Genomic DNA, 22,194 nt, shown 5'->3' with positions numbered 1-22,194 from the left:
ATCTGTCTTGTTTTGTAGATTACCAAGGTACCATTATTACCCATAGAGTGAGATGCAAGTTGTCTAACAAAGTATGGGTATTGTAGGTGTAGAGTACTTATGCCCTTGCATCAGCATTGATTGCATGTGCGTAACTGTAAAATGCATTTTTTATTTGTAGACGTACATATTTGTTGCAGGAACAGTCCAACCAGGGAGGTGGGACCTCCCTGGTCCAACTTATTAAGTGCTGTTCATTCAATTGCTATGATTACATGATTAATGCATATTTGTCTTGTTGACTTGCTTTCAATTACGATGGCAATATCCTTCCTAAATTGTAGTAAATAGCTGTTATTTTGGAAGTGTGTATTCAAGGGAAAGGGATCTCTAATTTATATGGGCATGCAGTACATTTTTCATTAAAAGAAAATATGTATATTTTCACTTCTTAGATCTTACCTGTCTTTAAAGATGACAATACACTTATGCAGCGAGTTTCCATTGCCAAGTATTTCCTGCATTCAACACATGTGGCTGGATGAGTGCCATAATGACTTTTAAATTGCACAAGAAACTAGTCTCTATAACTGAAGATAGAATTATTTAATCCATGAAGACCTTGCTGTTGCAGTGTAAAAAACAGATGTTGTGAATTTGAAATGTAGGTGCAAGCATGGTTGACCATCACTCCAGCTGTTAACCCCACTCTTGTGCCAGTAGCCTCTTTCTGCAATTGGCACAAAGTGTGTCAGAAAATCACAAATACCTGTGCCTCTTGTCTCTTCTTTGCAGAGTGTAACAAAAGCAACACACCTGTAACACACAGTGCGTAAGGAGCAAGCAGCTGAGTGATTTGAGCGGCAAGCATCTACCATGGATGATGCCGATGAGGATGTGTATGTGACCCAGCTGAAGGACCTCTTCGCCTCATGTGACACCGATGGGCGTGGCTACATAGGCAGGGATGCCCTGGTGGACCTGTGCAGTAAGCTTCAGCTGGAGGGACAGGTGGATCTCCTCTTGGAGCAGCTCATCGGCCATGATGATTCCAAGCTGGTGTGTATCACTGATCAATACATTGTCACTCACAAAGTCAAATATGTGGAGGGCTTGTTTATTGCCTTATGTTGCTTGTTTGTCGGTTCATTATTTTCATGCTTCTTTGTCATTTTCATCTTATGAAACTGTTGAAGATACAGAATATTATGAGTTATGGTGAATTGTGTGCCAAACGGAAGTTAGTAATAGGTGCATATGTTTATGTGTATATGTATTTCCAATTACATTCCATTCTGTGGTTTGTGGGGGGACAATTATACTGCTTTTTTTTACCGTGTTGGTTCATATATATGGTGATTTTATTTTAAAGCAATGATTCATGATGCATTATTTTCATATCTGAACAGAAATTACTGAAGGAAGTTGAGGTATATTCTCCGCAGTTTGTTGAAACTATGCCTTTTCCTTACCTGATGATATATCTCTCAATCGATTTGTACTGAATGTAACACTGGAATAAAGTGTTCTTTACAGTTGTTCACATAACTGACATACCAATGTTGTCCACATATCAAGAAATATACAGTGTACATTTTAGGTACAGCAACATGATGTAGTCATACATGTATGTGCTGAAAGAGGTAATTGTGTTGCAGGCTGAGAACTGAGGAACCCTAGATGGTCACCTTGATCTCTGTGACATAGTCATAACTGCACTACTTTCCTAAACTTATTCTTATATTTTAAGGTGGATTTTGACACATTCAAAGAGGCATTTGTGATGGTGCTGTCCTCAACAGTAGACCTTGAGGGTCTAGAAGGGGATGCCAGCCTTGACATTGACCAGGAATACAGCCTGCAGAGTGTGCCAAATTCAGGTTTGTAACAGAGTTTTACGTGATGGAACCTCTCTCTCGTTTCATTGTTATCATAATGTATGGTAATCACATGTGGTTTCAAAGGACACACCAGTACTTCTAGCGTTGTTTTGCGAGCAGTTGCACCTTAAACAGTATTTGAGTCTTGTTCCACCTCATGAGAGTCTATACTGAAGTGCAATAACATTTCCCTAAATCTGTTCTGGACTTGGAGCAGGATGTATCACCCTGGTTGACAGTGATTTGTGGCATAAGGACAAATTGCACCAATGTTTCATCGAACCCTTTACCAACTGTCTTTATGATGTCTGTTGGAAACACTTTATTCAACCATTTGTAGCTTTAATGATTGTAAAGAGGTTCGAGCGCATTCAATTGTTGTTTTTTGTGGCTAAATTTTCATTCCGTTTGTTTCTGTATTAATTTGATATTGTATATTGTTTCAGTGGATATGATGGAAGAAGTTTCACCAAAGTATGTCAAAGATGGAAGGAGGTATGGCAGGAGATCAAAGCCTGACTTTGAGGTCACTGCCGACTACTCGGATGTGGATGCTGATCTCCTCAGCAGTCAACTTGATGCAAAGTCTCTGGCGGAGGAACTTGGGGTTCCGACGAAATCAATTTACGAAGCGAGTGAGAACAGCAGTAGTAAAAGGAGCAAGTCGCATACAGATGACAGGCCGGAGGTATGGAAAAAGAATCAATGTTTTTGGAATGCTCTCCCAACCAAATGTGTAATTATAGGATTTTACAAAGGTAATTCGAAATTAATCAAAATACTGGTGTATCAATTTGAGATTTTTTGGTTTGCATTGATTTTTTGTGTTGAAAAGTATTGTGATTTCATATGTATTATGTGTGTGACTTTTTTTATTGAATTTATTTGATTTCAGTACATTACAGCAGCTTTCTTGAACAATTTTATGCCAGTTGTGTTTGTGAGATAATCTTTATACTAGGGTTGTCAAAGCTTTTTCATGCACTCCTAGATTTATGATTGATTTAGTTATATTTCACTCCGAGATTTATGATTGATTTAGTTAATATTTCATTCCACTGTATCAAAATGAAATGAGTAAATAGGACAGAACAAGATATCAGGACACAGTACAGAGGTTGTTGATATCAAATATAAGCTTTGATGCTGTGAAGACAATAAAATGCTGTGGTTATGTCAAGTACTGTATGCAACATGTGACTCTGTAGAATACTTAAATCTGCAGATATGTGTACATTCATTCAGATTAGCCAGTATTTTCGTGTGAAAGGGGTTATTCACAAACTACCCATCCTTCTTTTCATCCTTTCACGTGACCTACTCCTTGTCACCCGATTTCTTCATCTACTCATTTACTTTTTCATTAATCCATCTTATATCCTGATCTTCCTTCATCCACTCCTCATCATCCTCCATTTTCTCCTCCTTCATTCCTCCAACTACTCTTCTCTTCTTTCTCTATCTCCATGTACTCACTATCACTCAATCCACTCATCATCTTTCACATTATTTTTCATTTGTTATCTCTCCTCTGGCTCCTCTCTCTACTCCTTTTACCCTTTTCTTTTTCTTCTCCTGCTGATACTCATTCTCACTTATATCCTTATCATCTCCTGCCAATCTTCTTCTTCACAGGCGGACAATGCATTGGACCAAGATGACCGGTTTGGCCAGTCCCTTAATCAGTCAGGTCCACAGAAGCAAATTCCTGTCATCCGTAATGAAACTTTTGAGGCAGAAGGTAAGAAACAACTCAAGAATGCCTGCTTAAGTACACTCCTTAATTAGTTTGATACCTTTCTATCATTAGCTTCTCTATGCAAGGAAGGTTGTACTTTAAGCCAAAAAATAACAGTACTGATATCTTTAAAGCATCAAACATTTAAAAAAAAAAGCGATTTCATTTCCAAATTTGCCGTACATGTCATTGACTCACTTTATTCAAGGTGATTGATATTTAAGGGGATTTATGGAATTCAACAAGACATGAATTGGCTCCATGGAGCTATCCTTGATATTTAAAAAACTGGTGTAAACCAGAGTGTAATTCAACTATAGACTTTGCTAGAAAATGCTGTTTCAGTAAATCTGTTTATCAAACAAGGTCCCAAAGCAGGTCTTATTCAAATGAAAGTGTGAATTCATCCAAGGTGTAGATTAAATATCTTTGACAATATGGACCAGAAAATACATACATACTATTATATGTTATATTCATGTGTCTTTGTGGTAACTTCTCATCATGCAGGTCAGCTAAATGCATCTATGAGTGTCTATGAACAGGGTCCATCGGAGTCGGAGCAAGTCCAGGCAATTTGGGAAGAGGTTGGGGTGGGGAAGGATGGCTATCTGGACATTAATGAGCTGGCTGTGGTGTGTGAACACATCGGTATGGAGGACATGGACAGGAATGTGAGTTTGAGAGTGCCGTTTCATCTCTTACAGCTGGTCTACAATGTAATACAGTGGGCTCCTGTTAAAACGAAGTGTTAGGGACCCTCAGTTTTTTTTTGTTATCGATATTTCATTATAACTGAACAAATAAGCAATAAAGAACATAGAGCTGATAATGTTGGAGCCTAAATTTTTACTTCCCTGTAACTGGAATTTCATTTTAACCGTGTTCGTGTTCTGTATAACAGTGCAGTAATATAATAAAAAAAAAAATCATAATAAATCAGATTTGATGAATCTTTATAAGTCTTTGATATAGTATCTGTGGAAAAACTGCATACACTTTGTTTGTCACATAGGGAGTGCCTTTCATCAATTTGGTACTTTTGACCTAATTTTGTGCAGGAACTGAGTAATTTATTCAACAAGTTGGACCGCGACCAGGATGGCAGGGTTGGCTTTGAGGAATTCCTCGACGGTCTCTTCAGGACGGCGGGCATCCGCACGCCGGCTCCGCTGACCCCGATGGCACCCACCCCAAGCTTGCTGAATGCCCAGAAGGCCAAGTGGCGGATGTCCGTGATGGGTAGCTCCATGGATGACCCCATCTTTCGGACGGCCACACCTTCCCTGCTCCTCAACCAGTCTTACGCCAAGCTGTTCAGCATGCTGGATCCAGAGAACACGGGGTGAGTTGTCCCACAATGCAACTGTTTGTGCTCACATGAGTGTGCATTCTCTTTGTGTTAGATTGTATTGCATCTCAAGAATACACATTTTCTGACCTTCATAAGTTGTTCACTATGATTGTTTCATGTTGTCTAATAGGTAGAGTACACTTTATATCTTAGAATTGAAGGCTAACTGCAGCACACTTTAACTATCGAGGCTAAAGATGAAGGCAGAAGGTGGTTGTCCATATAGACCTGATAAATGTGGCAGCATTCATTGTGCCTCTGCACCATACTTGTTGAAGATCATTTTATGTTTTTTTTTTTCTGTTTTTATTTTTTACAGGTTTGCTACCCTTGATGCTGTGGCGGAGCAGCTAGAGGATCAAGGAATTCACAATCCTCATGAAATTTTAGAGGTAAGATGAGAATGTGCATTCTAAAAAGGGGCATTCAAAGTGATGATAAACAAAATTCAGAGTATGTTATTAGTCCAGTTCTCATTGCCAGGTATCAAGATAATGTTTCAATATTAGATGAGGCGTTAATTGATATATTGATATGAAGAAAAAAATGGTGATATTTAGACTGGGAATTCGGAATTTGCTGAAAAGTGTTATAGTATTCCATACTTCTTTTTGTTTATACTGCTGCCTCCTTTACATTGTCATGAATTTATTCCGTGGTCTGTTTGATATTTCTCAGAAATTAGTGTCCCCTCTCAAAGCAAAATTTAACTCTTAAAGACACTTTCAATCATGTGCTGTATGTGCTGTAATAAAAGTTCATGTGTAGTTGTAGTTTACTCTGCTCTGCAGTAAGAAATATCTAGCCCAATTTATGGACCTACATTCTTATTTTATTATCATGCAATGTATATTTGTTTGTGCTCATAATAACTTGTATTATTTCTCTGTGCAGATATTAACCAAGGGATATATTCATTATGTGCAAAAGATTCTAATGTTAGAATGTGCCAGAAAGTTGGGATCAGAGGATTCATTTCTCACTTACAATCCTGAAGCCTATTGAATATAAACATATTCTCCCTTTACCTGACTGCATTATCAAGGCACTGGAGATGGACACTGATCCAAGTGGGCGGGTCAACCTGCAGGACCTCTCCATGGCGCTGGACAACGTTCTCATGACGACCGGTGAAAACAATGGCGTCTACCAGGCAGCTCTCACTTCCTACCAGAGTGAAGTCAAATACCTCAAGTGAGTGTCGATTACATCCCTTCCACTGGTTTACACATCTCTCGGTAAATCAACTCAAATCTAATCACATAATAGGTGTTCTACATTAAACTCATTGAGCTGATTGTGTACTGCACATACATGTGCTTGATACCACCAAATGTAGGGTAATTACGTTCTATTTCTGTGCATGTCAATCATGTTCAGCAAATAAGACTAGCATCCTTTCTCCATGTTACTCTTCATCCAGATCCCAGACTGACCAGTTGACCGCAGAACGAGATAAGCTGAAGCTGGACATTGCTGAGGCCAACAGGCAGAACCAGGCACTTGTTCAGGAAATTGACGACCGCCATGCCACCATTGAAAAGACCAATGAGAAAAAGCTAAGGTTAGTTTGGCTGTCATTCATTTCTGCTTTCCTTTATTTTCTTTTGTATCTGAATATGATTGTTCAGGAGTTACAGTTTGCGCAGTTCTTCAAAATCAGAATTGTACATTATTTCAATTAATGTGTATTAGTTTTCATTTACTGGCTCCAAGTTATTTCTTGTAGAATTAAGTCATATGCAATTTTACCTATGATTAGAACGAACTAGATTCATGAATGAGTAGAAGAGAGAGAGAGAAATAAAAATCATTGATATGATCTAGTTATTTTTTTTTTCAGAGTTGAGCACCTGTGGGACTGATAATTTCTGATAAAGTTGGGGGAAATTCTAACACCAAGCCTGCTTTGCACAGGAATTCATCTGTGGAAAAGGAATAAATTTATGTGTGTGTGTGTGTGTGATGCTGCCCTCAGGGAGACAGAGAGGAAGTACCAGGAGAAGATCAATGTCCTCCAAGCTCAGGTGGAGAAGGAGAGAGAGATGCTGACCTCCCAGGCCTCCAACCAGACCTCCAAGCTCCTGGTGGAGATGGACCAGCTGAGGTCCGATGAGGGCCTCATGAAGGAGCGCTACCAGACCATGATGGAGGTGAGAGAACCTGGGCAGCAGTGGGCTGGATTTAATGTCAAATGGATTCTCAGAGATTGGATTCACCCACTTCATCCACCATTGTCATGGATAATTGATTTCAGTATTCACTTTTAAAAGCAACATCCTGGTAACTGAAAAAATGAGAGAAAAAAAAATGATAGCAGTCATGTATTCTATATACCAAGCAATTTAGGGTGTAGCCCTCTTGATACAGTATCCATCATGCTGCAAACATTTTATAGTTTCCAAAGTACATTGAAAAACTACTTAGGCATTTTTTGTAAAATATCTGAAATCCTTCTTTATACCAGAAATTGCTTGTCTTGGAAAGTTTTATTGTTGTTGTCCTGGTTTTTGTGGGGTGGGGTGAGGGGGGGGGGGGGGAGGGGGGCTTGGGAGCAGCAAAGATGGTCAAAAATATAGTGAAAATAAAAAGTTGCTGCTAAAGCAATCGGCAATGCGATGCTAATTTCCTCACAAGGCTCTGTAAAATACATCAATTCTTTCTCTCTGAGATATAAAAAATACACCAGTGGATGAAATGTGCAGCCATTCTGTACTGCTTTGTACGATAATTGTCTGTTCCTCAAATTGCAACTGTGATATGTATTCAGAAAGCATACTATTTGTTGTCGCCAACTTAGGATAATAATCGGATGGAGCAGGAGCTGAATGAAGCAGCTGAGAGGCTTCTTGAGAGTGAGAAGGTCATCACAAAGCAACAGAGAGACCTTGATGGTTTTGCTGAGCTGGAAGAGAGGGTGAGTTCTCCTCCTCAAGGTTTCATTTTTTTTCTCTCATGATGAGTTTCTGAGATATTCTTCAAAGCTCTTTTTATAATTTTTGACATACAGGCCTTGGTGAGTTTTAGCCATTTTTGTTTTATCTGCCTGTCTACTGCATAAACCCCATGTGAAATATCCATTCAAAATCTGTATCTAGTGTGATTAAACCAAAACACTTTGTATAGTTGACTTGGCTGGTCATCATATTTTGCATGGAAATCATAAAATGTATGTCATTTTCTCAATTGCAATGATATTCTCTTCACAGTTGGCTGACTTGGAGACCAGCAGAGATGGCGTGTCTAAGCAGCAGGAAGAATACTATGAGCAAAGTCTCAGAGATCTGCAGGAACTGACGAGGGTATGTACATGAATTTTTTGTTTATCCACTGCTTTGTGTGTGTGTGTGTGTGTGTGTGTATGTGTGTGTGTGTGTGTGTCTTTGTTACAGTGAATCTAATAGTAATGTAGCCTCCAGCTTGTTCTCAAGGTGCCCACATCACATCTTTAATACCACCTCCTGTTGCATTTAGTGTGAAGAGATATATCCCACTGTACTTCTGCCTTTTTATTAATGGTAATAGTAGCAGCAGCAGCAGTAATGATAGTTTTAGTGGTAGTAGTAGTGATAATTGCATTAGTAGTAGTAGTGGTGAAGGTGGTGGTAGAGGTAGTAGTAGTAGTAGTAGTAGTAGTAGTAGTAGTAGTAGTAGTAGTAGTAATAGTAGTAATAGTAGTAATAGTAGTAATAATAGTAGTAGTAGTAGTAGTAGTAGTAGTAGTAGTAGTAGTAGTAGTAGTAGTAGTAATAGTAGTAATAGTAGTAATAGTAGTAATAATAATAGTAGTAGTAGTAGTAGTAGTAGTAGTAGTAGTAGTAGTAGTAGTAGTAGTAATAGTAGTAATAGTAGTAATAGTAGTAATAATAGTAGTAGTAGTAGTAGTAGTAGTAGTAGTAGTAGTAGTAGTAGTAGTAGTAGTAATAGTAGTAATAGTAGTAATAGTAGTAATAATAGTAGTAGTAGTAGTAGTAGTAGTAGTAGTAGTAGTAGTAGTAGTAGTAGTAGCAGTAGTAGTAGTGGTCGTGGTGGTGGTGGTGGTGGTAGTGGAAGAAGTAGAAGTAAGACTAGTTGTAGTTATTGGTGGTTAATAATTGTAATGGTAGTTGTAGAAGTTACAGCCTTGATAGTAGTTTCAGTGATGAAGGGAGTGATTGTGATTTTTAGTACATTAGAAGCCCGTTAATTTTATATTCTGTTATCTCTAGTAAGAGAATATTTTCAGTTAGATATGCCTGCCCAACTGATTTATCTCAGTCTTCTTGACTTGGTCTTTATCATCAGACTCTGCAAGACCGTGTTGATGAGCTCACCCAGGAGAATGAACTCCTGAAGCACCAGGCCTCTGAGAGGAAGGTGCGTCGCAAGGGGAGCAAGCTGCAGAGCCAGCCCCGAAGAGGGGGCTCAGTCCTGTCAGACTACACCAACAGGCCGAACGTTATCAAGCGCCAACAGAACTCTTCCTCGGGTGAGAACGGGAGCATTTCTGGTCATTTCACAATGGGTCAGCTGAACCGTGTTATAAGGGAAAAATTCATTCTATGTTATGAACTTCAAAAGGTGAAGCAAAAGGCATTTGTGTAGTGAAACGGAGAGCTCTAAGAATTTCATTGTACATTGCAAACTTTGTGGTGTTTATATTGAGATACCGCTGCAAAGGATGAAAGCAGTAAATTGGGAGGACTTGAAGTGACTTGTAAAATATCTTTTCACATTTGTGCCTTTCCTCAGAAAATGACTCCGACCTGGAGGAGCTGGATCCAAAGTCGAAGAGACGTCTCCCAAAAGTCACTGGCATTCCAGAAGAGGATGAGGAAAGTGAGGAGCAACTGAAGCGGTTTGAAGTAGAAAGTAAGCGTGTATTTCTGGAACTGTTACTAACTTGATTCTAAATGTTTAAACTACATGTGATATCATGTACCTTCTCTGCTCTGCTGTCATACAGGTACTTAAAGAGCCTATTGTGTAATTGATATATAATCTATATAAATCCATATAATTAGGTGTTTTATGTTGATCTAAACTCTCTCTTTGTTTTTCATTTTGATTTCAGGAATGTACCTTGATTTAAATCTTTAATTGCATGTTCAATTACCAGGATGCCAGAAAGAATATTTCTCTTAAAATTTTCTTCTTACTTGTATGACTTGGTAAGGTTAATGAAACAAGCAAATGCCCAGAATAAGTATCTCCTTGGCCATGTGAAAAAAAAAAAAAACTGATATAAAATTGTGTAATGATCATATAACATTATTTGATGCTTTGTCATAGGCTTTGAAGTTCATCTTGATGTCCAATGTGCTATACTACTCTGTCTTTCTCTCCTCTCTAGGAGCTAAACTTGAAGCCAAGATTGAATCTCTGAAACAGCAGCATGCGGAGGAGCTTGAAGAAGCCAGAGAGGGTTTTGAGAGAGAGTGTAAAGAGATTGAGAAGAGGTATCGGGATGAGATGAAGGAGATGGAGGATAGACTCGGGCTGGAGAGTGAAAAGCTGGCTCGAGATCTTGAAGAGCAGGAGAAAGAATTCACGGATGAAAAGGCAGGGTTGTTTGAACAGTTTGAGGAGGAGAAAACTGCAATGAAAGATGAATTTGAACAGGAGAAGGAGGCACTTGAGCAGGCGTTTGAGATTGTGAGGAATGACCTGGAAGAAACGCTGAAGAACGAATTTGCCGATGAGCTTGAAAAGCAGCTGGCAGAGATGAAGGCGAGGTTCGACGAGGAGCGCTCCTCCCTTGAGAGCGCCCTCACAGACGACAAGTCGACGCTGGTCGCAGAGATCCAGCAAGTGCGTGACGAGAGCGAGTCGCGTCTGCGCAACCTCCGGACGGAGATGGAGGTGCAAAATCTGGAGGAGAAGGAAGCTTTGGAGGCGAAGATGGAGGAGGAGAGGGGTGAACTCCGGCGCCAGCTGAAAGAGAAAGAGGAAGAGCTGAATGGTATCCTGGAGAAGGGAGAGGAGAGCCTCAAGGGGCAGCTCAGGGAGGACTTCCACGACCTCCTCGCCCAGCACAAACTGGTGGTGGAGAACGAATATCAGATCCAGCTGGAGGAGCAGAAAGAGGCCATGGCGGAGGAACTGGACAGGGAAAGGCAGGACCTGCAGGAGGAGTTTGACAGGGAGAAGTCTGATTTTTATGATGCTCTCAGCGGTGAGAAGTCAGAGCTGATGGAACACCTGCAAGAGAAGCATGACAGGGAGATGAACGATGCTGAAGATAAATACAAGACAGAAAAGACCAAGCTGGTTGACAAACATCGCAAAGAGATAGATGACTTGATGAAGATGAATGATGAAAGTTTGGAGGTTATGAAGAAAGAACATGCCAAGGTAAATACACAAAATTATGCACGTATACAGATTACTTTTAAAGGAAAACTAATTATCGTCTTATGAATAAAACTAATTATCATCTTATAAATAATCTTAATGCTGTTTGAGGTCATATCAACATTTTCACTCCATTTGACAATATCTTGTCATCATTTATTGTGGGTATATGTATGCATGCCATTTTATATTACTTATGCAGTGATGTTGCAGTACAGTTTATGAAAAAAAGTGTTCTGTTTACGTTCTGAAGAATAAGGAAGGCTGAATGCCTTCAATCTCGAGATTCACCCACTTAGTGATGCATTATTTGTATTATCTTTTATACTCTTGTGTCTAATCAACTGTGATGAATGTCATTATGATAGGCTGTTGGCAAGCTTGAAAAGGAGATCAAGAAATTGGAGGAGAAGTTGCAGAAGGAGAAGAAGAAACTGGAGGACAGGATGAAGTCAGACAAGGAGCGATGGGAGGCAGAGAATGCCAAGATCAAGACCCAGTTTGAGCAGCGGCTGGAGCAGAATCGGGAGGAAGCGGAGAGAGACATGAACATGCTAGAGATGACAGTAAAGGTTGAGGTGGAGAGAGCTGTCAAGGTAAGATTTGGGTTTTACTTGATTTCAAGAGTCAGCGTCAAATTCTTTGTAGCTTAATTTTCCCATTTTGAAAATAGTCACATGATTCTCGAACAATAGATATCCTCTATGTGAGTGCAAACTTCCTTAGTCTGTAAGTAATGAATTTTACCATTTCAAATGTAGTCAACTTTCAAAATGTTATCCTCTCTTGGTTTGGCAGTGACAACTTGAGTCAACTTTAAGCTTTTGCTCTGTGATGATTTGCCAATCAGAGTTGGATGGGTCAATTGGATTTGTTTTGTTGTTCATTCAAAAAAAAAAAGTGATTCTTGATGTAGATATCTGTGGAAGAGGAGTAGAAAAGTGCCTCTTGTGTAAGATGATATAATAGTTGTCTTCAATGTGGCTGCTTGTCTGTTTCTGCAGAAGGAAGTGACTGAGGAATACGAGGAAAAGATGGACATGATAAAACAGGCGCACGATGATGAAAAGGCAGAGATTCTAGCTGAGAAGGAGCAGTTGGAAAACAAGCTTAGAATGGTTTGTAGACATGCTTGTTTAGGTTTGTTAGGCTGTCCACATCCTCCTTACAGAATGAAGTCTGTTGTGTAGCGCTCAGTCAACCATGAAGATACGTTACAGTGCAGATATTGCAATGGTGTGTTACAGATTATTATTATGCGAGAGGGTCTCACGAAAGGGAAGAGATTCCAAGATTTGAGATGAGCCATTGGATATCAAGTATGCATGGGAGATTTACCAAATTTGTAATGATAGAAGCTGCTGACACAAAGCATGACAGCAGGGACAGTCTGTGACTTGAGACATTACTGTGTTCATTTATTTCTCCAGTCAGACAAAATTAATATATGTTTATAGTGTAAATGAGACAATTTAAATGTAGATATGATGATCAAGTAAATTACACTCTTCTCTTTTCATTCATGGTGTATGTGTACATGTTCTCATATTTTGAATTCCACATGAGTTGAAGTTTTTTGTTTATATGTGATACACTATCAAATTTCCAGAGGTGAGATATGTTTTTGTATTATTGGTTTGGGGGTTATTTTGACGCTGCTATTAAATATGGAATGAAGATGGTTTGTTATGTTTCGTCATGTATTGCCTTTCAGTGAGAAAGGAATGTTGTCTGTGAAAGCATTCACTTCGTCAGCAGGTAGCACTGAAATATGAAGGTGTGGAAAATATGATATGTAATCTTTCACTATCTGATGATTTCTTACATTTCATGATAGAACGTTAAAAAGCAAAATGCAATAGTGGAAATACTGACATATGTTTCTCACGCCCATCACCATACTTCTCCCATCAGGCTGAGGTAGCGAAGGAGGAGGCGGTGATTGCTGTCCAGATACAGACTCAGGAGGCTGCTATGCAGGAAGCCAGGCCAGACAAGGTAGGAAGGTTTACAGGGTGTCAAAGGTCATAACTCTATGATTGAAGGCCACAACACTACTTCTAGAAAAGAATTTTAACCTTTCGCCTTTTGTCTCTGCTATCACCTTCAAATGTCTGTCACACTGCACTTCATGCAGTCACTGTATGCTGTGTCTTAGCACTTACTGTTTTGCGTTGATATTTCCTTGTTTTTTTCTTTTTCTTTTTTTTTAAATAGTCAAAATGCTTGTGCGTGACTAGGCAATGTCTTTCCTACAGTGAAAGCATTGCTTGATGAACAGGTTGCATATGGATGTCCTTATATGCAACTGTATACTTCACATTGCAATGGGTTGCAAGGTGTGGCAAGGCTTTCATATGTCAATAGTAAATGTGTGATTTGTGTCTGAAATGGAAGATTTGTCTGCTTCTATCAGCGAGAAATTTTTCAGAGAAGTGGGCATATATGTACCATAATTCACAAACTTTTTTTTTCTGTGCCAGTTGTGAAGTTAAACACTGCCCTCAAGTGCTTTTATGATTGGGGGGGGGGGGGGGACCAAAACCAACTATACAATAAACTAGAACAGAGGCCAAAGAAATGTCAAATTTATGCAAACTTTATGCAGTTGTAATGTTATGATTGAAATACATTAGAGTCATTATGCCACTGAAGTAGGCCTTGTTTGTATGATCAAAAATATGTTGAAATGTCCTCACTTTTTTGTGTACTAAGATTCCACTTGATATTATTTCATGAGGACATGTTCATTTTGAATGAGAATTAGAGGACAGTAACAAATATAGGTTAGTCTTGATGCGACTGCTGGTAGCATACAATTTGAGAGTTCCATGCACTGCTTAGGCATTAATTAGAGTACATTCCTTCAGGAGAACAATGCTCTATTTAACATTTCTATTGTAGAGAATTCATTGTGTTTCTGTGTGTATTTCTCACTGTTACATACTGCTTTCTAGTGTCGATGGTTCTTTTGCATACTGTCACAGATGTGTTGTGGTTAGTGGGATAGTTATATGTGCATGCTCACTATCTTTAATCTTTGCAAATGAGCTCTCTCTCTTTCTCTCTCTTTTTTTTTTAAATTGGTTTTTGCACCAATGTTACTTCTTTCCTAACATGACCTGCACCCAACTTTCTCTCTGCTTGTGATTGCCGCACCCAGTCATTGTTTGATGCCGTAGCCACTGAACGCAACCTGCTCAAGTTGAGTCTCAGTGGAGCTGAAGACAAGCTTGAGTTGCTGCAGGAGAAGGCATCATCCGCCAAGAAGGAGCAAACTGACTTGGAGGTTGGACACACTGTGCCCTTGTCCTTTTCATAATCTAGCCACCTGTTTTGTATAAATTCTCGCTCTGTTTGCATAAACATAGTTTGCTGCTTCTTTTCTCTTGCCAGGATGTCCAGCCTTTGTGAGTGCCTTTGAAGAGTCTTTGCACAAATTTCTGCCTTTTTTATAGTTTGTAGTGTTGCACATTTGAAAACTCTCATGATTTACATAATTACACTGTCTTCCATTTCCGTGACTCAAATAGATATCATTATTGTCTTCTCTTATGAAAAAAAAAATTGGAAAGAGTTAAATGCCCTCATCCCAAATGATGTGAGTGATAATTTAGTCATCATTCAACCTTAGTAATTCAAACATGTTGCAGTTATGTCATTAGTCAGTGACATGGGAGTTGAGTTTCTTCAGCAGGTGACTGCGAACACTTCAACAAGAAAAAGAAAATGGAAACAATGACAATTCCTCCGTAGACCATATAATACTCAGAGAAGGGTTTCAATCTTTCATTGGTTTGAGTGTTTTGTCAACATGATTGTATGTCAAATAAATTTCAGCTAGGATTGACTTCAAAGCATTTTAAAAATAATGTATATCTCAAGAATGACTGATGCACCGTTCACCTTGATCGGCAGTACTATTCATTTGAGGAAATGGAAACCTGTAAGTTTCTTCAAACCCATATAAAGCAGCAGACGCCAAGACGAGAAACATTCTATAAGCGTACTTTACATTCATTCTCTGACAAGATTCAAATATGCCATGCATGCTTTGAATCAATAGTTACGTTCAGACAGTGATCCCTAAAACCTTGAGGATAGCTATCCTCAAGAATAGACTCTGGCCCCTTTACTACGATGCACATTCACATGACCAAGCTTATCCTCAAAGAGGCTCACTGCCCCCTTAAGTCCGCTTATCTACAAGTTCTGGGCCCCGTTTTGTCAAAAGATAAAATCTATTTTAAATTTCCTTACCACACAGGCTGCCATAGACGTAGTGCGCTAACCCTGAGATATCTCGTGGATAGCTATCTTCAAGTTAACTTCAAGATAGCTATCAACGAGTGCGTCCACATGGCGCCCAACTACGAGCCTATCTTCGAGGATAGCTATCCTCGCTTGTAGGGATCACTGTCTGAACGTAACTATTGCTTATCAGTTTGTATTCAAGGTCATACAATTGTAATGTCCCCTCTGTATGCTGATTTTTTTTCTTCCGGTTTTATTCAACAGACAAAACTTATGACATTGGAAAATGACAGGCTTCGTCTTCAACATGAACGTGATGATCTCAACAAAAAGGTAATACAAAAGGAAGGTGGTCAGTGGATCCTCTCTTGATTATTTGTATTTACGGAACAATTATAGATTACTGTAAAATATCCTAGTAGAGCTCCTTATATCATGAGCAACAAGGTGTTATATTTCATGACATAAGATTCTGTAAGCAAAGTTGTTTGTATCAACATAGCTCATTTATCTAGGGGATGTGGGAGGAAGAGAATGTGCTAGTTCTTGTTTTTTTCATACGTTCTGCATCTTTCTGCCAGTTAGTGCCATGAATCAGTCCATGGTTGCCTCACACAAATACTTCATGTATGTTTATGAAGATGCCAAATTGAGGGAAGTTTTGATGACTGTACTGTATGTGGAAGTTTGTCTGTCTTGTGATTGAAGCTCATCCAATCTAGTAATGACTATAGTGGTGGGCCACATAGAATCAGGTAGCAGGAATAGAGGCAGAAGGACCAGGTGAAATGGAAAGCTCAACACAAGATATGTAGGTCCTTCGACATGCATCATTTTCAATGTAAAAATAAGCTACCGTATGAATAAAGGACTGCATTCTTGGTCTTTTGATGGCTGTTCATGCTGTAATTTTGGTACAGGTGTTTTTGCTATCATTATCAGATTATCTTATTGTAATCTTCTTCTCCATCTTGCAGCTGATGAACCTACAAATGCAGATATCTGTTGCCGACTCGCAGCACTCGCGAGAGCTGGAGCGAGTGAAGCAGCATCAGGCGGCCGACTTCCAGAAAGAGATGGGCCACCTCCGGGAGGAGCTTGCCCAGAGGGATGGGAGACTGGGGGAGGTAGAGCGGCAGCTGAAGGAGAGGGGAGAGGAGCTGAAGAGGGCGCGGTCCATCAGCAAGGACACAGAGGGGTCAGAGGTCAGGAAGATGAGGAAGGCAAAGGAGGAGGCAGAGAGAAAGTACGCCAAGATGAGGGCCATGCTGGATGAATATATGAAGAAGCTCAAGGAACAGGTAAGACATGATGCACCCAAAGTCATGTTATGGAAAGCAAGCGTGTAATTGAGAACGGAAAATCAGTCAGCTAAAAAACATAGGATGCTTCATTTGGTCAGCAGTCACATCAGTAAATATGGTACATTGTCTTAACTTTGATTATTCTGTTTCACCATTAGTCCTTAACTCTTTATGTGCCATGGTGAAAACCTCTTGTGTACCACATTATTCTGAGACAGCAACATAGACATGCTTTGGGAAAACATTCTGTTTTTCAAATCTGTGTAACTTTTACAAAGCCTTTTCTGTTGCCAAAGTCTGGGTACTTAGATAATCAGGGCTCTGTCTTTCTCATTCAAAGAGAGTTATAGTCTGTTGAACTTGTGTCTTCACTGTCCTTCTTTTACATACATTCAGCTTGCGAAGACCACCCGCCATGACCTGCTGCTCAAAGAGCTGTATGTGGAAAACTCCAAGCTGCAGAGGGTGTTGCAGCTGACCGAGGAGCGGCAGAAGACGGCCGAAAGAAACTGTCACAACCTGGTGGAGAAGAACCAGGCGTACCTCAACATCCTCCGCAAAGTTTGCCCCGCGGCAGTCTGAGAAAACAGAGGCAGTAACTGGGCGATAACACCTTTGCACATGATGTATTATGGTAGATTCTTCCAATTCATGTCCAACATGCTGTCCAACACAGCAGTGCTGGATGATGTCAATGCTGCAGATGAACTGTAGAGGGCGGTGTTCTCCAGTAGTAGATCAGTTCAGAAAATGTTGCCTTGCAGAGTATGATGTTCATCACCTTGAAAGCTGGTGTAGCAGCTTGGTGCATTTAAACATCCAGTGTGATATCAGAACTGGATGTGCCCTGGTAGCTGACTTCCCTCAGCTCTGTTAAGATGAAAACCAAAACAACAAAAAAAAAAAGGATTGGCTGTGTTAATTCAGGAACATGTGAGAATGTAAGACATTCCTTTCAGTATTCCAACATAAACTGTCTTGTGCAGGCTGGCCTGGATGTGGATCATAGAGAGCATTATTGAGAACTTAACCTGTTGAGGATGAGTCCCGAGTATACTTTGGCAAGGATTTACGGGAAATGCTTGTTGTGGCAAAATCAGCCCGTCTTCAATGGGTGAAGAATAAAAGTCATCTATGAGAAAGGAAGAGATATGATCTATAGCAGATGATCTATCTACTTGATGATGTGTTCACCTTGTAATGATATAAAACCAAAGATATCACAACGGCATTGTGAAGAACATGGAAGAAAATCTATTTTCTATGCTTCAGGGAATTTTTAATTTCCCTGCAATATGTTTCCTTAAAACAAGAAATATGTAAATATGTACATATTTTTTAGAATCTGTATTTAATTGTAAATGCTGCATATTTTTTATCTGTATATATTTGTATCATACAGTTTTTTTTTTAATTTTCTGAACTGTGAATAGTGTGTTTTGTCTTTCATATATTGTCTCAGATATGATACTATTGTATTGAAGCTGTTTTCAATTGAATACAATATAACCTTGCAGTGCATGCTAAGAATCTAAACAATTTATAAGCTTTTGGTTGTGCACTATCCATTTGAAAGCAGTAATAGATATCAAAACATAACAGTATGTAAATATTGAATTGTCTTTCATATTGATATTTGTGTATGATATCTTATCAAGAATGTAAATCCTACACGCTGAAGTCATGATTGACCCAGCTTTTTGTTCTTCATGTTTACAAATGTAGGAATATCCTTTTATTGAACTGATAGTGTTTTGTTTTTGTTTTTGTTTTGTAAACAAAAAGATAACTAAAGGTTGACTTTTAAAATGTCAAGAAAATTAATGAAATAACTGTCAGAAATCCAAATATTGAATGAGATGATCAGGTTTGTTTTGTAGACAGTTATGAAACTCACATTAGAAGCAATGTTCTATGTTTGTTTTATTTGAATAATGCATTGTGAGTTGAATTGAGTTGTATTACTAATGTACAACATTTTTATCATGTACAAATGTGGTTTGTCCAATCATGTGATAGTAAAGGCTATCTTTCTAATCATGAGTTTATGCCTCTGAGCAAGATCAGTTTTACCACTTTTTTAGTGAATGGTGTATTGGTCAAAAGTGACTGATTCCATAAAAATGTACTCATGAAGTTTGATGCCAAAATTTTGATAACATATTTGTAAACTATTTATTATTGTGTGATGTGGTACAGAGTACCTGTAATAATGACAGTCATTAAAGAAATAATCCTTTGCGCAAAGGAAAATCAAGTTTGTGTCAGTTCAGTCTTGCATATGTAATGAATAAGATGTACTTAATATAACTACGCTCATCAGTACATTTATGTTTTATTTTACATAAAGTAACAACACAACTAGAGCTACATACATATGTACAGTATAAGTGTGTTATTAAATCACATGTCTCATCTTGCTCTTCAGAAATAAGAGTGCATTATTTGCTTTCACCAAATACACTTACAGAAGGTGAAGTAGGTTATGTTGTATGTGATATTTCGTACAAATAGTGTGTGGTCTTGAATGCACAGTATTCAACTGCATACCAGTACACAAGGAACACAGGATTAGCTCAGGTGCATTTCTTTTTCAATGGCCCGAAGGCTATGGTAAAATGATTGCACAAGGGCTACTTATGCATTGAAAAGTCTTGAAAGGTGCACGACAGAGCATGAACCATTTCTTTAACAGTGAAGAAAGTGTAGTTATAACATTGGCTATACAGAAAACGATAAACCCCACATGATACCAATGCAACGGAGCACAAACATTGTTAGACATACAAAATATTCTATATCATATCAGACGAAGTGTGCTTCCTCAAAAACCTTTTTGCAGTTTCTTGTGGCAATTACAGGCCAAACTCTTCTGCTATAACACAGTATGTTTGTGTGAGTTTGCATTTGCACAACATGTGGCATGTATCAATGTGAAGGAAATAATATGGGAAAACCCCATTATATTTACACACATAGATACATGTATATGCATGCATTTTATATCTATATCTGTCTGTCTATCTATAATTACATATATAAATATATATATATATATATATATGTGTGTATATGTATGTATATATATATATAAATATATATATATATATATATATATATATATATATACACATATATATATAGTATTTCTAGTGGCAGCAATGGGCTAAAACTCCTAAACATGGCGGGGTGGTGTAAGGTAACATGTATTGACATGTATACATTTACGTATATATTTATATATGTACATGAATATATATATATACCGGGTGTCCAAAAAAAAGTGGAACGGTGGATTTTCAGTACCTTGCATTCTAAAAGTGATATATTATTTGACATCATTAGAAAGCACATCTTCCGCTGAAGACAATGGCACCAAAATCATTAAATTTGGTTCAGAACCGTTTATTCTACGCCAAATTCTGTAAATGCAGTCATTTTCAAATTTCGCTGGATTTTTGCGACGTATGAGCGAAGAATTTGTGTTCGACACGCGTTCCATATACGGTGTATTGTGTAAGCCCGTTGATCCATGTCAACAAAAGATAGAGCTTTCACATTGGGCACGGGCCAGGAAAAAACGGTGTGTGTGTGTGTGTGTGTGTGCGCGCGCCCAACGCACCCAAATCCTTCGCTCATTTGAATTCGAAATTTGAAAATGACTGCATTCACAGAATTGGGTGTAGAATAAAAAGTTCTGCACCAAATCTAATGATATTGGTATCATTGTCTTCTGCGGAAGATGCTCTTTCTAAAAACGTCAAAACATACATCACTTTTAGAACGCATGGTACTGAAAATCCACCGTTCCGCTTTCTTTGGGACACCCGGTATACGTGTGTGTAGACAGAAAATCACATTTGCATTTAATTCTGCTACTGCACTGAACACAAATCACCTCCAAAACTAAATCTTTATGAATCAAGTTAATGTCAATAATTTGACTTTCTCCATCGTTTAATTTTGGTTTCCTCTGTATTTTTCCTCATGGAGCAAAACGTACTATCATGCAGCGCCATCATCGTCAAGTGGCTAGAACAGCTATTGAGTTCATCAACTCAGAGGATATAGTGTGAAATTTCACTCCAACATTAAAATGGCCACAACCTTCTCTTAGCTATTTGTTTCTAAATTCATTGCTCATTTGCTTAGTTTTCTTAGCTTTATATGAAATGATTTTCCTCACAAGTGACTTTTTTCTTTACTGTGGGGTGGAGGGAGATGCTGAGATGTGGGATTTTTCCTAATTAATTTCTTTGTCAATACAAGGCTTTCTGTTTATTTTTCTCCTATTTAGATAGGGGTTGTTGATACCCCCAAAAAAGGGGCCTTTGTTGTATTGCCCCGTATATGTTTTCTGTCAGTTAAGATGAGTACATCCTACCCAAATCAGCAAAGAAAGAAGAAGAAGAAGAAGAAGAAAAAAATATATATATATATGTGTGGTTGTGTGTGTGTGTGTGTGTGTGTGTGTGTGTGTGTGTGTGTAATATAAATCAATACATTATGACTATCTTTTTTCTACCAGAGACATATCTTATTGAAATGGATATGTATAAGGTGCCCAAACATCCCAAAATATGACTTCACGGACTCAGCAACAGGACAGTAGAATTAAAACATATTAATTATGATTTATATAATGCTTTTAAGATATCAATAATTCTCTATGTGCTTTATATGCAAGTGATAGAAGTCATATACATGGAGTTAAGGACATAATGAAATGATATTAATTTCTTTAATGATTTTAGATTAAAACAAGAAAAATTTACCAGCATTCTACATTTGTGAAACAGGTAGGTCAATGCAAATGATTATTTTCCTTTAGATGTATAATACATATAATATTATTACCTATATGAGGTAGTTTTGCGGGGCAATTGTAGTTGGTATTTTGATCGGTCGTCAAGGTCAGCAGGCAATATTAGTGGGTATCACCCTTCTTCCGGGTTTCGCCATTCACTTTAAATGTAAACATTCCGGTCATTCACAAAGAGGAGACATTCACAAATCCGGGACACACACGCACCGCGGAAGAATGCCAATAAATCAACTCATACAAGGTCGACCTCTTCCAGCAGCACTACACGTCAAACATTGATGAGTCCATTTGTGCTCAATAACTGCACAGTGACCATCAGTTATTACAACTCTCCAAATTGAAACAGAAGCAAAAACAAAGTGTAAATAGTTTGAGGTTTGAAGTTCGCCTGTTATAACTACATAATATATATCTTGGAAGTTGGAGTTGAATGATGTACATTGATGAACAATTTTGCAACTATTCGACATGTTGGTGATGATCTACAGGTAAATGTGGCTTGATCTATATCATAGTGTATAGCCGTA

At 38.5% G+C, this 22,194-nt stretch overlaps 1 protein-coding gene across 1 annotated transcript; it reads left to right on the top strand.

Annotated features, from left to right (window-relative positions):
• Positions 1-855: 855 nt before the first annotated feature.
• LOC139743193 (uncharacterized) lies at positions 856-17,424 on the top strand. The gene is made up of 22 exons (XM_071653692.1): positions 856-1,038; positions 1,730-1,859; positions 2,306-2,547; positions 3,429-3,600; positions 4,108-4,271; positions 4,659-4,942; positions 5,271-5,343; positions 5,997-6,145; positions 6,375-6,515; positions 6,930-7,104; positions 7,752-7,868; positions 8,161-8,253; positions 9,236-9,419; positions 9,683-9,802; positions 10,284-11,284; positions 11,653-11,880; positions 12,289-12,402; positions 13,199-13,282; positions 14,448-14,573; positions 15,803-15,871; positions 16,516-16,839; positions 17,239-17,424. The coding sequence occupies exons 1-22, from the start codon at positions 856-858 to the stop codon at positions 17,422-17,424; spliced, it is 4,359 nt and encodes a 1,452-aa protein (XP_071509793.1).
• The last annotated feature ends 4,770 nt before the right edge of the window (positions 17,425-22,194 follow it).

This window comes from Diadema antillarum, unplaced genomic scaffold, assembly GCF_040938485.1.
Source record: "Diadema antillarum isolate AM-2024a unplaced genomic scaffold, OU_Dant_1.0 seq00001056_RagTag, whole genome shotgun sequence".
NCBI classification, from domain to species: domain Eukaryota; kingdom Metazoa; phylum Echinodermata; class Echinoidea; order Diadematoida; family Diadematidae; genus Diadema; species Diadema antillarum.
Note: the sequence above shows the minus strand (reverse complement) of the source record. Positions and strands in the feature narration are given on the sequence as shown.

Excerpts from the sequence above, each read along its gene's own strand:
- LOC139743193 (XM_071653692.1), top strand. The coding sequence starts at position 856 with ATGGATGATGCCGATGAGGATGTGTATGTGACCCAGCTGAAGGACCTC. Across the intron at positions 4,272-4,658 it reads TGGAGGACATGGACAGGAAT|GAACTGAGTAATTTATTCAA; the intron begins GTGAGTTTGAGA and ends AATTTTGTGCAG. Across the intron at positions 11,881-12,288 it reads AGGTGGAGAGAGCTGTCAAG|AAGGAAGTGACTGAGGAATA; the intron begins GTAAGATTTGGG and ends CTGTTTCTGCAG.